At 35.7% G+C, this 15274-nt stretch overlaps 4 protein-coding genes and 1 long non-coding RNA gene across 13 annotated transcripts; 4 read left to right on the forward strand and 1 right to left on the reverse strand.

The window, feature by feature from the left end:
- The first annotated feature begins 281 nt into the window (after positions 1–281).
- On the forward strand, positions 282–3986 carry LOC106453014 (probable serine/threonine-protein kinase At1g54610). Of its 4 annotated transcripts, none has more exons than XM_013895227.3 (9): positions 282–502; positions 818–888; positions 1015–1486; positions 1567–1851; positions 1926–2243; positions 2313–2549; positions 3103–3203; positions 3275–3392; positions 3469–3986. In XM_013895227.3, the coding sequence occupies exons 3-9, from the start codon at positions 1076–1078 to the stop codon at positions 3760–3762; spliced, it is 1764 nt and encodes a 587-aa protein (XP_013750681.2). In that variant the 5' UTR covers positions 282–502; positions 818–888; positions 1015–1075; the 3' UTR covers positions 3763–3986. The 4 variants fall into 4 exon arrangements, with proteins under 4 accessions (XP_013750681.2, XP_022559348.2, XP_048615423.1 ...); XM_022703627.2 differs by having other exon boundaries at positions 292–502; positions 800–888; XM_048759466.1 differs by having other exon boundaries at positions 294–502; positions 755–888.
- Positions 3987–5237: 1251 nt separating this feature from the next.
- LOC106453018 (F-box/kelch-repeat protein At4g38940-like) lies at positions 5238–7135 on the forward strand. 2 transcript variants are annotated; one of them, XM_022703628.2, is made up of 2 exons: positions 5238–5324; positions 5793–7135. In XM_022703628.2, exon 2 carries the CDS (start codon positions 5832–5834, stop codon positions 6906–6908), a length of 1077 nt encoding a protein of 358 aa, XP_022559349.2. In that variant the 5' UTR covers positions 5238–5324; positions 5793–5831; the 3' UTR covers positions 6909–7135. The 2 variants fall into 2 exon arrangements, with proteins under 2 accessions (XP_022559349.2, XP_013750684.2); XM_013895230.3 differs by having other exon boundaries at positions 5263–5324; positions 5832–7135.
- A 172-nt stretch (positions 7136–7307) lies between these two features.
- LOC111206532 lies at positions 7308–13477 on the reverse strand. 3 transcript variants are annotated; one of them, XR_007324361.1, is made up of 5 exons: positions 13006–13477; positions 12729–12919; positions 12221–12652; positions 12067–12128; positions 7308–7694 (listed from the first exon to the last, which is right to left on the reverse strand). It is a non-coding gene; the product is annotated as an uncharacterized LOC111206532 (long non-coding RNA). The 3 variants fall into 3 exon arrangements; XR_007324362.1 differs by lacking the exon at positions 7308–7694 and having other exon boundaries at positions 11874–12128; positions 12729–12809; positions 12876–12919; XR_007324360.1 differs by lacking the exon at positions 7308–7694 and having other exon boundaries at positions 11874–12128.
- LOC106453016 (F-box/kelch-repeat protein At4g38940) lies at positions 9894–11810 on the forward strand. Of its 2 annotated transcripts, none has more exons than XM_013895229.3 (2): positions 9894–9998; positions 10467–11810. In XM_013895229.3, exon 2 carries the CDS (start codon positions 10506–10508, stop codon positions 11580–11582), a length of 1077 nt encoding a protein of 358 aa, XP_013750683.1. In that variant the 5' UTR covers positions 9894–9998; positions 10467–10505; the 3' UTR covers positions 11583–11810. The 2 variants fall into 2 exon arrangements, with proteins under 2 accessions (XP_013750683.1, XP_022559351.1); XM_022703630.2 differs by having other exon boundaries at positions 9948–9998; positions 10506–11810.
- Positions 13012–14581, forward strand: LOC111206531 (probable serine/threonine-protein kinase At1g54610). Of its 2 annotated transcripts, XM_022703631.2 has the most exons (3): positions 13012–13122; positions 13198–13419; positions 14229–14581. In XM_022703631.2, exons 1-3 carry the CDS (start codon positions 13105–13107, stop codon positions 14310–14312), a joined length of 324 nt encoding a protein of 107 aa, XP_022559352.1. In that variant the 5' UTR covers positions 13012–13104; the 3' UTR covers positions 14313–14581. The 2 variants fall into 2 exon arrangements, with proteins under 2 accessions (XP_022559352.1, XP_048615426.1); XM_048759469.1 differs by lacking the exon at positions 14229–14581 and having other exon boundaries at positions 13198–13760.
- The last annotated feature ends 693 nt before the right edge of the window (positions 14582–15274 follow it).

Raw genomic sequence — 15274 nt, forward strand, 5'->3', positions numbered from 1 at the left:
TGACCAACTATATATTATATATATCAAACTAACGTGTTTTTCCATTTACTTGATCATTTTCATTGCAACAAAACAATCCACTTCTGTAGCACCATTACATTAAAAAACCCGAAACAATCCAGAAATGCTTTTAAGACAGCAATGTTTTATAAATAAAAATGTGTTTAAAAAAAAAAAGAGATAAAAAAATTCCAGAAATTTCAAAAGAAAACAACTTTAATTCTCTACATAAACTTTATGGTCTAAAAGTTTAAAAAGAGAGGACAACTAAATATCAAATGGTGTGTCTCTGAGGTTTTAGGTTGGTGGGGGCTGAAGAAGAGTAGTAACGTTGAGCCTTTTCTTGACTTGTTTGCGTCTTCCAAAAACAATTAACACATCATAAAAACAGCCAAACATATCTTCCGTTTGTTTCTATTTATTCGTTTTTCTTGTCTGATTCAAACCCAAAGAAGACCAAATTAAAAGAAAACAGTTCAACCAAATCACTTCTCCTCTTGAGGTTGGTTCCTTACTCAAAGCTGGTCTCTTTCCTTAATGTAGTGTGTATATGTATCACTTTGCCTTTTTTCAAACCCTTAATTGATTTTTCTTTCTTTCTTTTTTTGGTGCTTTTTAAAGGTTTGATTTTTAAAACTTGTGAACACTCATTTTTTCTTTTTTTTTTTTTTTTTTTTTTTTTTTCTTTTTTCTGTTGGGCTCTCTTTCTTCTTGAGTTTTGAGTCAGCTTTGTATATCTCTAAACAAGTTTCAGATCTTTGACTTGTCTCCGCACATCATCCTGTCTTTATAAACTAAGGGGTTGAATCTCTGGCAGCTGTTCTTGCCTGTTCAAAGTTTCAGATTTGACCATCTGGGTCGCCAATTTCTCTCCTCTCCGATCATAAAGTAAGTAACTTTCTCCAAAAACCATTTGTTTTCTCAAAATTTTCCTAAGCTGTTTTTAGTCAAATCTGATTCCCTGGGTTTGGAGTTAAAAGGATTTGACTTTATCAACTATGTGTTGTGTTGCAGTTGAAGTTGATTCAAAAGAGATTTGACTTGGACCAAAGAGATGAAGGTTTAGTTTGATGAGATGGGTTGTGTATTGAGTAGACCCGGATCATCAGGATTAGTTTCCGAGTCTAGAGAGGAAGCTAGTACAAGGATCGAGTCTAACCGCAAAGAAGCAAACAATGTGTCCGTGACTACTACAGAGAGCACTAGTGTTGCTGTTGTTGTTTCTTCAACTGGTGAGGAGGTTAGGAATGGTGAAGCTATTGTGGAAGATCACAAGGAAGAGAACGGAGATGTCAAAGAGAAGAAGCCTAAAGGCGAAAGAAAAAAGTCTACTACTAAGCCTGATCCGAGACTAAGCAACCCACCAAAGAACTTGCCAGGCGAGCAAGTTGCAGCCGGGTGGCCACCGTGGCTGACTGAAGTCTGCGGTGAAGCTCTAAACGGGTGGCTTCCAAGAAAAGCTGATTCCTTTGAGAAGATTGAGAAGGTAAACCGAAAAGATTCTCTCTTTTCTTGTGTGTGTGTTTAGTTCTTTGCAATGAGTTTGAAGTCTGTTTCTTTGTGTAGATTGGATCAGGAACGTATAGTAATGTGTACAAAGCGAGAGACTCGTTGACTGGAGCCATCGTGGCGCTAAAGAAAGTGCGGTGCGAGACTATGGAACAGGAGAACTTGAAGTTCATGGCTAGAGAGATTCTGATCCTGAGGAGGTTGAATCATCCCAATGTCATCAAGCTAGAAGGTTTGGTTACCTCCAGGATGTCAAATAGCTTATACTTGGTGTTCCGTTATATGCATCACGATCTAGCTGGTCTCGCCGCAAGCCCTGTCATAACATTCACCGAACAACAGGTCAGGAAGCATTACATTAGTCAACAAGAGAAGGATCGTATGCACAGTGTGTTTGATAATGTTTATGTGTTCAGGTTAAGTGCTATATGAAGCAAATACTCTCGGGGCTCGAGCACTGCCACAGCCGAGGAGTGCTTCACCGTGACATCAAAGGATCAAACCTTCTTATAGACGACGATGGAGTTCTGAGGATAGGAGATTTTGGTCTTGCGACGTTCTTTGATGCGAGTATAAGGCAAAAAATGACGACGAGGGTTGTTACTTTATGGTACAGAGCACCTGAGCTGCTTCACGGTGCTGTTGAGTATGGTGTTGGCATTGATCTATGGAGCGCTGGTTGCATTCTAGCAGAGTTATTGTCTGGTAGACCGATTATGCCAGGTCGTAACGAGGTTAGTAAATGATGTTTTATGTTTTCAGGTTTGGTTTTGTTCATGTGTTGATGTGAAAATGTGACGCAGGTTGATCAGATACATAGGATATATAAGTTATGTGGGTCGCCTTCTGAAGAGTATTGGAGAAAGATTAGGCTTCCTTCTCACGTTAAGCATGCCAATCACACGGCTAAAGCACAGCATAAGAGGAAAGTAAGAGAGGAATTTAAAAATTTCTCTCCTGAGGCGCTTTCGTTAGTTGATAGGCTTCTAGCTCTTGATCCGCTTGAGCGCCTGACAGCTACAGATGCCTTGACGAGTGATGTAAGTGTTTCACTAATGGCTTGCGGTTCGGGTAGTTCGGTTTTCGGTTAGTTCGGTTCAATGTAGATCTTACTGAATTAACTCAAAATAATGTTTGGTTTGGTATTCAGTTAGTTAGGTTTTTGAAAATCCTATTGAAGTATTTGATTTCGGTTATATTTTGGTTTAGTTTTGTTAAAATTTTGGATAAGATCGGTTAGTTCAGTTTGAAATTCCGTTAGTTCGGTTCGGCTGTTTTTGTATGGCTTGGTTATAATTTTTTTTTCTTAAGAAAACCGAAGTAACCGATTGGCAAACCGAAAACCGAACCTTCTTAAAACATCTATAGACTCGAACCGAACTCCTAACCGAACTAACCAAAATTTTGGTTTGGTTCGGTTCGGCGGGTTCGATTCAGTTCAAAATCCCAGCCCTATTTTCACAATGAAAAGTTTGAGATTTTGAAACAGAGCAGTTTGGTTAAGATAGATGAAAACCTTGAAACTTTGAATCTTTGGACGTGTGATTTGATCATGATTTAGACTTCAATGTCTGATTTGCTTTGGCTGTACAGTTCTTCACGACGGAGCCGTTTGCATGTGAGCCCTCTGAGCTCCCCAAATATCCTCCAACTAAAGAGATTGATGCCAAGAAACGAGATGAAGAGTATAGGAGGTAAAGTTTCCTTTTATGGCTTGTGGGAGTTTGGTTTCGGTTTTGCTTGAGAGATGTATTCATGTATGCAGACAAAGGGAAGTACGTAAGGTTCAAGGAGAGAGCGGAAGAAGAATCAGACCTAGAGACCGAGCACCTAGAGCAATGCCTGCTCCTGAAGCCAATGCTGAGAATCAATCTAACATCGATGTAAGGACTCTTTCACACAACATTCTTAGTTTACTTCTCAGTTCATTGTATGAACTGAATCTATTTTCTATAACAGAGGATGCGTTTGATCACACACGCTAATGCTAAGAGCAAGAGTGAGAAGTTTCCTCCACCGCATCAAGACGGTTCACTTGGTTATCAAGTGGGATCTTCACGGCGTCTTGATCCATCAGAGATACCGTTTAGCTCAAACTCGTTCACTGCAACTTACTCCAAAGAGCCGTTTCAGACTTGGTCAGGCCCTTTGGCTCCCACTGAGGCGCATGACTCAACAGCTAAGAGGATGAAAGATATTAACAAGGAGAGAAGAAAGGCTGCTAAACTTAAAGGGAAAAGAATCGTTGTTTGATTGATGAGATTATTAATTATTATTCAGCTCCAAGTTTCATAAGGTTCCTTTTTGATAGATACTTCGAGAAAAAAAAAAGAAGATTTTTTTTGCTTTTTTTGTGGGTTATATGTTTCTTATTTATTTGATTTTGTGTATTGTTGTACAAGAGATTTGACAAAAAAAAAAGCATTTAAATGAGGGAGATTACATTCTATAATATTATATGTAAAGTTTTTGTTTTATTTTTGTTTTTATTTATTTTAAATGTATATAGAAAAGTTATACTCCAAGTCTTATAGTGGATGAAGAAATAAATCTTATCTTTTTTACTGAAACACTGAAGAAATATATCTTCGTATTATGTTTTTTTATGTAAAGATTTGACTAATTTATGTCTTGAAAGTAAAATATTTTAAATTTTAAATTATTAATTAGAAGAAATTGTTCTTTATCAAATTTAGTGATTTATATTTCTTATTACTGTGCAATGATTTCTTAAAAACAATATGTACTTAATTTAAAGAAAATTATTACATTTCAGATCAATATAATGATGTAATCACACTTTCATAAAATCGGAACCGACGAAAGCTTGAGATAAATTTGACAACAGAAATTGTCGGAAAGCACACATTAGTTATAAAATTTTGATTGGGCCTCACTATACTTGTATCTGATACCATATGTAAACCCATTATAGCATGCATTTATCAACAAAATTTCAGATGGTCGACAAAAAAAAAAGTATATAAAGTCATTATGTAATTTATTGTAACATGTTAACTTAGAATGTTTTTCGAAACTAATCATATACTCCGAATTATATCCAAAATATTTAAATTATCTAAATTTTGTAATGCTCTCCCTTAAGACTATCCATGGTATAAATAGTAAGATTATTAAGGAGTAGTGAAATTGAAATGTTTTTTTTTTTTGCGAACAAAATTGAAATGTTTGCCATTAAGGAGTATATAATACTCTCCCCCAAAGCTATCCACCTCATCATAGGTGGATCCCATTCGAAAAAAATATTTATATTTGTTTTCAGAAACTACGGTTTCATAACAGAAATTTAATTGTTTACGTTGCCCATATCAAATATATAATCTATTAATAAGAAAATTTCATGAAAATGACAAAAAAATACCTTTAAATGGAGATTCAAAATTGCCAAATGTAGAATGGTGGGTGAAGAGAATTATGGCGAAGGGGGAAGAATGTTAAGATAGTGGAATCCTTGTTGAATTGTTGATGAATATATCAAATTGGAAGGTTAATATAGATAGGTAAGATGTCAATTGTATTACAAAGAAAAGAATAGGCCATGAGAAGAAATACATGGTATAAATAGTAAGATTATTAAGGAGTAGTGAGATTAAAATGTTTGCCATTAAGGCATTTTAGTTACCTGTCCATTATTTTTGCCTTTTTGGGGACTCCAATCCCATAATAAAATTTATTTTATTATAATTCACAAATAAAGCGACTTTTCAATCTCTATAAAGAGTGTTCCATTCTCTGCTTCTTCTCTCATGCAACTCGTCTTCTCTTTGGATCTTGAGAGTATCTTACGTAAATAAGTTAGTTGCTCTCACCACTTGCAGATTTGTACTCAAAATCTGATTTTTTTTTTCTATCTCTCACTCTCCATCCTCCTTTTCTATTTTGTTCGATTGGTTTCTTTTATCTTGTTGTTGAAATCTGAGTGTAACTTTTTGGGTGGTTATGGTTTTCCTCCTGCATACATTTCATGACAAATTATTACATAAAAATTTGAAACTTTTGTTCTGTATGCTGTAAACCCTAATCTTTACCCATTACCTGCATGGTAGCTTCTTAGCTATTTACTCTTTCTTCTTCTCTTTGTGATTCTTGTTTGATATGATATGTCTGAACACTGAACTTGTAATTGTCATGGAGATGTCTTAACTTGGAATGATGTCTGAACTTTTAATTGTCTGAACATGGAGATGTCTGAACTTGGAATGAGCTAGCACTCTTTCGTGTTTTAGGCTAAGCAATAACATATTTCCTTTTTATTTGTTCAGGTTGATTTCCTGATATTCACTCAACCACAACTGTTTCAGATGTCTGAAAACATGGAGAAATCTCCGGAGCTGTCATCACTTCCAGACGACGTTACCGTTGAGATCGTAGCTCGTGTGCCCAGAAGCCATTACCCGACTCTCAACCGCGTTTCAAAGAGTTTCAGGAAACTCATTGCCTCTCCTACTCTCTACGAGAGGCGATCCCAGCTAGGCTACAAAGAACACCGTGTCTATGCTGTCCTCCGCAACCCCAATACTCATGATGATTTCGGTTTCTACATTCTCCACCGGAAAGTCGGCTGCAGTAACCGCTTGGTCATCGCCGGATCACTTGATCACATGTCTTACGATGGAATCTATGTCTCGGTTGGTTCGAAGGTGTACGGGTTTAGCGATCTCAATGCGCTCAGCATTGACTGCACCTCTCACACGGTTCAGCCCATCTCTCACATTCCTCAGGTTATGACTATTAGAGTTGCTAATGTCATCGACAAGAAGGTTTACCTGATTGGTGGTTCCTATTTTCCGGTTGGGTCGTGGGACACGTGGAAGAGTGAAGTCACGGTGCTTGACACAGAAACACAATCATGGGAGCCTAAGTTGGTAAAGGAAGACATGCATGTAGGTCTTGGTCCCCTTAGGTATGATTCTGTGGTGATGGAAGGTAAGGTTTACGTGAAAGGTGGCAGCAAGGACGACTCTTTTGTTTATGAACCAGAGGAAAGGAAATGGGAATTGATGGACGAGGTGTTGAGTTCTAAGGCCTGGAAGGGTGCATGTGTGGTTGACAACGTCTTGTACTATCACGATTGTCCCGGGAAGGTTCTGATGGCATATGATCCAAAGCAGATGTGCTGGAGTGTTGTCAACGGTTTGGAAGAGTTTTTGGCCGTGGAGACTGCCCACTCAATTTGGTCCGCTGCGGTGAGCTATGGCGAGAAGAAGTTGGCTCTCTTCTTTCTTAAAAAACATGACGGCAAAAATGTCATTTGCTGTGCAGAGATTGCTTTGGAAAGGCGCCAAGGAGGAGATATTTTGGGTAAGATGGAGTCGTGTGATGTTGTGATTGAGAATGGGCTGTTTGACATTGTCGAATTTGTTTCTGTTACCGTTTGATTTGATGCAGCATAATAATAGCAGTATCTCTATGTAGATCCCTTCGTATTTTAAAGGAATTATCCTAAATGCCATCTCGTGTGTTCGCAAGTTTGCTAACATTGTTTATGCATGTTAGACAAAACCTTTGAGTGTGTTGTTTTATGTTGTCGTTTAAAACTTTGGGCTATGGTCTGTTAAATTTGCTATGTTTTATTCTTGAATAATTATTGCTATGGTCTGTTAAATTTTACGAGACATTTATGTTTGGTTCCCATGTTCAACTACGATGCAAGCATTTAATAGAGATGAATTAAAGAAAGGGAAACATAGGAGTTTAAGGTGAAATAAAAACCTTAAACAAACATACACTTACCATATTGCTCGATATATATATTTGTATATATTGTATCTTTTGAATGGAAATGTCGTCTATTTTAGAATTTTACATATACATTAATCAAATAAACACTTATGGATCTTTCACGAAGGATGTGCATGCTTTGCTTTACATGAACTTGAGAAGGATCGAAGAGAATGGAGCCACATTGTATGTCTCAGCCACACCTTCCTTTACAAAATCATCCGGTGACTCGATCGAGGTTTGTGTCAGCCTAGTGCCAAACATGACAATTGAGTCGGTCATGAAAAGTCAGAGCACCAAAGATGATGAAAGAAAGAAACACTTACCACACGGAACCATTGCTTTGCTTTCCCCACGGTGGCAGTGGAATAAGAGCCTTGACAAAGTAGTCATGGGCGTTGAAAGCCGCATAGACGTCTTGGCCGCTTATACCATCATGGAGCCTACCAAAAACAATCATATACTTAATAAATAATTAGAAGCGACAATACAAAGAATGAGACATCTTTGTCAATTACGTGAAAGAGCCGTTTAGCTCAAACTCGTTCACAGCAACTTACTCCAAAGAGCCGTTTCAGACTTGGTCTGGTCCTTTGGCTCCCACTGAAGCGCATGACTCTAAAGCTAAGAGGATGAAAGATATTAACAAGGAGAGAAGAAAGGCTGCTAAGCTTAAAGGGAAAAGAATCGTTGTTTGATTTGATGAGATTTATTATTCACCTCCAAGTTTCATAAAGTTCCTTTTTGATAGTTACTTCAAGAAAAAAAAAAGATATTTTGTTATTTTTGGTGGGTTATATGTTTCTTATTTCTTTGATTTTGTGTATTGTTGTACAAGATATTTGACAAAAAAAAGCATTTAAATGAGGGAGATTACATTCTATAATATTCTATGTAAAGTTTTTGTTTTATTTTTGCTTTTATTTATTTTAAATGTATATAGAAAAGTTATACTCCAAGTCTTTGATTGGATAAAGAAATAAATCTTATCTTTTTTATTGAAACACTGAAGAAATAAATATTCATATTATGTTTTTATGTGAAGATTTTGACTAATTTCTATGCCTTGAAAATAAATATTTTAAATTTTAAATTATTAATTAGGAGAAATTGTTCTTTATCAAATTTAGTGATTTATATTTCTTATTACTGTGCAGTGATTTCGTAAAAACAATATGTACTTAATTTAAAGAAAATTATTACATTTCAGATCAATATAATGATTTAATCACACTTTCATAAAATCAAATTGATAAAAGCTTGGAATAAATTTGACAACAGAAACTGTCGGAAAGCACACATTAGTTATAAAATTTTTATTGGGCCTCGCTATACTTGTATCTGATACCATATGTAAGCCCATTATGGCATGCATTTATCAATAAAATTTCAGATGGTTGGCAAAAAAATAGTATATAAAGTCATTATGTAATTTATTGTAACATGTTAGCTTAGAATATTTTTCGAAACTAATCACATTCTCCCTCCGTTTCACAAAGATATACTTTTTAGAAAAAAAATTGTTTCAAAAAGATAGTTTTATACTCCCTCTGTTTTTAAAAGATGCATATTCTAGACTTTTCACATATATTAAGAAAACTCATTAAATATGCATTGTTTTTTGTGAATAACAATTTTTCATAACTTTTAACCAATAAAAATTCAATAAACACCATTAATTTTTTTTTGAAACTTACAATTTTTCATAAAATCATTCATTGAAAAAGTAAAAAATGTATATTTTTGAAACAATTTTTTTTTCCAGAACATACATTTTTTAGGAACGGATGGAATATTTTTTATGAATTTTTTTTTATCTTCGAGAAAATTAATTTACTTTATATCCGATACCATATGTAGTCAGTTTTAAAATTTTACATGTAATCAGTTTTGACGAGACATATATGTTTGGTTCATGCTCACTTATGATGCAAACTAAACGTAAGATTCGCTAATGTTGTTGCCCTACTAGACTTATTGTTGTTGAACCAGTAATTTAATAATACATATTTTGCTTTAGTCGTACTATAATTATTTCAATAGTACCTAAAATTTTTAAATTTAGCTTCGATTTAATCTTTTTACGCGACAATGAACGTGTTAAACAACAAACATATTTACTAACACCAGAGTAATGATTTTTGTATGTTTCAAAATCGCGTAAAATAAACCAAATCATCATTAATTATCATTTTTATATTTGTTTTCAAAAACTACGGTTTCATAACAGAAATTTAATTGTTTACATACCCATATCAAATATATAATTTATTAAGAAAATTTCATGAAAATGACAAAAAAATTACCTTTAAATAGAGATTCAAAATTGCCAAATGTAGAATGGTGGGTGAAGAGAATTATGGCGAAGGGGGAAGAATGTTTAGATAGTGGAATCCTTGTTGAATTGTTGATGAATATATCAAATTGGAAGGTTAATATAGATAATAGGTAAGATGTCAATTGTATTACAAAGAAAAGAATAGGCCATGAGAAGAAATACATGGTATAAATAGTAAGATTATTAAGGAGTAGTGAGATTAAAATGTTTGCCATTAAGGCATTTTAGTTACCTGTCCATTATTTTTGCCTTTTTGGGGACTCCAATCCCATAATAAAATTTATTTTATTATAATTCACAAATAAAGCGACTTTTCAATCTCTATAAAGAGTGTGTTCCATTCTCTGCTTCTTCTCTCATGCAACTCGTCTTCTGTTTGGATCTTGAGAGAATCTTACGTAAATCCTAAGTTAGTTGCTCTCACCACTTGCAGATTTGTACTCAAAATCTGATTTTTTTTTTCTATCTCTCACCCTCCATCCTCCTTTTCTATTTTGTTCGATTGGTTTCTTTTATCTTGTTGTTGAAATCTGAGTGTAACTTTTTGGGTGGTTATGGTTTTCCTCCTGCATACATTTCATGACAAATTATTACATAAAAATTTGAAACTTTTGTACTGTATGCTGCAAACCCTAATCTTTACCCATTACCTGCATGGTAGCTTCTTAGCTATTTACTCTTTCTTCTTCTCTTTGTGATTCTTGTTTGATATGATATGTCTGAACACTGAGCTTGTAATTTTCATGGAGATGTCTTAACTTGGAATGATGTCTGAACTTTTAATTGTCTGAACATGGAGATGTCTGAACTTGGAATGAGCTAGCACTCTTTCGTGTTTTAGGCTAAGCAATAACATATTTCCTTTTTATTTGTTCAGGTTGATTTCCTGATATTCACTCAACCACAACTGTTTCAGATGTCTGAAAACATGGAGAAATCTCCGGAGCTGTCATCACTTCCAGAGGACGTTATCGTTGAGATCGTAGCTCGTGTACCCATAAGCCATTACCCGACTCTCAACCGCGTTTCAAAGAGTTTCAGGAAACTCATTGCCTCTCCTACTCTCTACGAGAGGCGATCCCAGCTAGGCTACAAAGAACACCGTGTCTATGCTGTCCTCCACAACCCCAATACTCATGTTGATTTCGGTTTCTACATTCTCCACCGGAAAGTCGGCTGCGGTAACCGCTTGGTCATCGCCGAATCACTTCCTCTCGTGTTTTCCCATGGAAGCTATGTCTCGGTTGGTTCGAAGGTGTACGGGTTTAGCTATCTAGATGCGCTCAGCATTGACTGCACCTCTCACACGGTTCAGCCCATCTCTGACATTCCTCAGCCCATGATTAAGAAAGTTGTTAATGTCATCGACAAGAAGGTTTACCTGATTGGTGGTTCCTATTTTCCGGTTGGGTCGTGGGACACGTGGAAGAGTGAAGTCAAGGTGTTTGACACAGAAACACAATCATGGGAGCCTAAGTTGGTAACGAAAGACATGCCTGAAGATCTTGGTCACTTTTGGTATGATTCTGTGGTGATGGAGGGTAAGGTTTACATGAAAGGTGGCATCAAGCACGACTCTTTTGTTTATGTACCAGAGGAAAGGAAATGGGAATTGATGGACGAGGTGTTGAGTTCTAAGGCCTGGAAGGGTGCATGTGTGGTTGATGATGTCCTCTACTATCGCGATCTGTCTGAGAATGTTTTGAGGGCGTATGATCCAAAGCAGAGCTGTTGGAGTGTTGTCAACGGTTTGGAGGAGTTTTTGGCTGTGGAGACTGCTCGTTCAAGTTGGTCCACAGCGGTGAGCTATGGCGAGAAGAAGTTGGCTCTCTTCTTTCCTAAAAAACATGACGGCAAACAAGTCATTTGCTGTGCTGAGATTGCTTTGGAAAGGCGCCAAGGAGGAGAGATTAGGGGTAAGATGGAGTCGTGTGATGTTGTGATTGAGGATGGGCTGTTTGAGATGGCCAAATTTGTCTCTGTTACCGTTTGATTGATGCAGCATGATAATAATATCTCTACTTAGATCCCTTCGTATCTTAAAGGAATTATCCTAAATACCATCTCGTGTGTTCGCAAGTTTGCTAACATTGTTTATGTTAGACAAAACCTTTGAGTGTGTTGTTTTATGTTGTCCGTTAAAACTTTGGGCTATGTATGGTCTGTTAAATTTGCTATGTTTTATTCTTGAATAATTATTGCTATGGTCTGTTAAATTTTACAAGACATTTATGTTTGGTTCCCATGTTCAACTATGATGCAAGCATTTAATAGAGATGAATTAAAGAAAGGGAAACATAAGAGTTTAAGATGAAATAAAAACCTTAAACAAACATACACTTACCATATTGCTCGATATATATATTTGTATATATATTGTATCTTTTGAATGGAAATGTCGTCTATTTTAGAGTTTTACATATTAATCAAATAGTTAGAAGCGTCAATACAAAGAATGAGACATCTTTGTCAATTACGTGAAAGCTAGGAACTTGCTCTCAGGATTGTCCCAATTATCTTCATGCCACGTAATCACGCCCTTCAGTCAAAAAAAAAAAACACATTGCACATAAGAGTAGAGGCACAAAGATTCAAGGATTACATGTAAACGAGAGGATAACGATTAACTACTTTGCTGAGGAAATTTTCGTGCTTGAGTACATGGCGTGAATGTCAGAACTTGATCAACTCTGAAAAGAACCTGAAATGGCTCTCCTTCTTTGCGTCGAGCTGGATTTTTTTAAAAGAAACAACAAGACATGGTACAAGAGTTCAGGGGAGAATCAATAACAACAGCAAGATGTTAAGACTTGCCTCTTTCCAGTGGAAATTGTTGAGAGCCGTATCATGTCCGTAGCTATTGTTATTACCATATCGATCGGGTGTGTCTTTATTCGTCTCCCATTAGCATCATTGGTGTTCCCTGATATCATATAAGATTGTTAACAACAATATCATGTTTTTGTTGGCAACAGTTTTACCTGAGAAATCATCAAAGCTAAATGAAAATTCTTCATTTGTCAAACATGTAAGGACTTGATGTGAGAGCATCACCAGTTTCCCCTGTCAAGAAACAGTGTATAAACTCGAATACTAAAATAAAGAAACTTTAACGTTGTGATAAAGTTTTAAATTGTACCTTCAAAACCATAGTTCCAGCTATTACATCCATCATTACCTCCTTCTCCATTGGCTTCATTGTGCTACAAAAATTGATTAACTAAAAAAATCTAGTTAATAAAATTAGAGTGTATTTAAGAACCACGGTAGGTTTCATAAACCCCACCAAAGCTACACCAGAGACCTCCGCTCTCTCTCAATTTGCTGATTCTGCAAGACGAGGAAGAAACTGTGAGAATCTATCTTTACGTTTCAGTTAGTGAAAGCCGTTTTCGCCAGGAAGTAATGGACGTTACCAGCTCCACCGCTAGTCATGTAGCTCGAGCGATTCTCGCCGTCCTAGATTACAGCTCCACCCCGAAATTTTAGCAGAGTTGTTATCTGGTAGACCGATTATGGCAGGTCGTAACGAGGTTAGTATTTTGATGTTTTCAGGTTTTTGAGGATTGTTTGGTTTGTTCATGTGTTAATGTGAAAATGTGACGCAGGTTGATCAGATACATAGGATATATAAGTTATGCGGATCGCCTTCTGAAGAGTATTGGAGAAAGATTAGGCTTCCTTCTAATCACATGGCTAAACCACAGCATAAGAGGAAAGTAAGAGAGGCTTTTAAAGATTTCTCTCCTGAGGCGCTTTCGTTAGTTGATAGGCTTTTGGCTCTTGATCCGCTTGAGCGCCTGACAGCTACAGATGCGTTGATGAGTGATGTAAGTGTTTCACTAATGAAATTAAAGTTTGAGATTTTGAAACAAGAGCACAGTTTGGTTAAGATAGATACAAAGCTTGAAATTTTTGAATCTCTAGGTGTGCGTGTGTGTGATTTGATTAGCCTTGCATTCGGTTCTTGGTTCGTTCTAGAGATTTGGGATCCGTATTTAGAAAATTTGGTTCGGTTATTTCAGTTTGGTTCGGGTAACAAAGTTAGGAACCGATTAATATCCGAAGTAATTTCGATTCAGTTTTGGTTCGATTCTAGTTTTTGGTTAATTCAAGTTAAAAAGTTAGAAAGTTTAAGTTTTTGGGATTAAATATTTAGATTTTTTTTTTTTGGGGGAGAGAGTGGAAGTTTCGGATAAAATTTTAGATAATTCAAATAATTTTAAATATTTTGGATAAAATGTATTTTGGTAATTTTTTTTTTCTGGGTATTTCGGTTATAAATAATATTTTTTATATTATCAGATTATTTGCAAACTAAATATAATTAATATTTATAAGTATATAAACTAAATTATAAAAATTTGGGTAGTTATTCGGTTTCGGTTTTTTTGGTAGTAAAGATATGGGACCTGCTCGGGTAATTGATAGTATCTAAACTGAAACCGAACCTTGTTTTTCTATTCGGTTTAGTTCTTTGGTTCCGCAGAAATGTGTCTAGATTTGATCATGGTAACAACTTAAAAGCACTTGCTGCTCAAAAGAATTTGATGATATCACCAATGTCACTGGTGGTAAGGCAGCTTCTCTTCACAGTTAATGATGTCTGCTTATCTAATAACTTCCTTTTTGTCTCCAGAAAGATCGCGTCTACCCGCAAGCACATCAGAAACTAGAGAAAATGAAGGGGAACCAACCAGTGCTTTGTGAGATGAGACCATAGAAGAAGAGGATTGTACAGACCATAAACAGAGTTACTTGGAGAGGTAATAATATAGAGAAGCAGGTTTATGCTTATGTCCTTGCCATAATCACATTACTTGTTAAATCCATAAGATAGAAATAGATAAGTGCACAATACATTACATACATGGACAAGGGAACCTCTCCCCAAAGCTTCTATGTTGTCATAAACAAAGTTTTTTTTTGATTTAGGACAATGTTTATAACAAAACATATTACTTCTAAATTTAATTAGTACTTTTGTCGGCTTTCTATATAAAAATTTCTTCAACCTGGAGAGTTTGTTTAGATCTGCTGATCATATTTAATTAAATTGGATCTTAAAATCGGAGAATATATAGCACCGACTATACACGTGCAAATAAACCTTCACTATCACTGGTTGATATTTGATACGAGACCTATAAAACTCCTACACGTGAACCAGTACTGAAAATATCAGTGCATTGTTGTCCTAAGTTGAGAAAAGAAATTTGTGGAACCGCTAAATACAAAAGAAAAATGTAAAGAAAGATACAAAAGTGAGACAACGCATAAAGGAAAATAAAGTAAAGGTGTAAAATCATGAGATCTCTGTTGAACACAGATCCATGAACTTTGTCACCTTTCTTCAAGGTGCATGCAGGTCCCCCCCATCAAATATCAATTATTATATTAAGTTTTTTTTTGGTTTCTTTCTTATAAATGATTATGATTGCTTACCAGTCATGTGTTTCATACATGTATAGTTACGGTCGTGCTGTATTCTGCTATTAAATGCATATTTAGACAGGCGACACCAGTACTGTTGAAAATGCACAATAATCGCACAACCAAACAGAAGTATTGCGCCGACAGATATAATCGTTACGGCTTATCAAGTTGTCTGCCAAGTGCTAAATCTGGGAGATTTATAAATAAATAAGAAAAAAAAGAAATAATTTTATACAAATTTGTCATTGT

This window comes from Brassica napus, chromosome C5 (assembly GCF_020379485.1).
Source record: "Brassica napus cultivar Da-Ae chromosome C5, Da-Ae, whole genome shotgun sequence".
Lineage (NCBI taxonomy): Eukaryota > Viridiplantae > Streptophyta > Magnoliopsida > Brassicales > Brassicaceae > Brassica > Brassica napus.

Bases quoted from the DNA above. Each gene is read 5' to 3' on its own strand.
- LOC106453014 (XM_013895227.3), top strand. From the start codon at position 1,076: ATGGGTTGTGTATTGAGTAGACCCGGATCATCAGGATTAGTTTCCGAG. The intron at 1,852-1,925 runs GTCAGGAAGCAT...TTATGTGTTCAG, and splicing joins TAACATTCACCGAACAACAG to GTTAAGTGCTATATGAAGCA. The intron at 2,550-3,102 runs GTAAGTGTTTCA...TTGGCTGTACAG, and splicing joins CAGATGCCTTGACGAGTGAT to TTCTTCACGACGGAGCCGTT.
- LOC106453016 (XM_013895229.3), top strand. From the start codon at position 10,506: ATGTCTGAAAACATGGAGAAATCTCCGGAGCTGTCATCACTTCCAGAG.
- LOC106453018 (XM_022703628.2), top strand. From the start codon at position 5,832: ATGTCTGAAAACATGGAGAAATCTCCGGAGCTGTCATCACTTCCAGAC.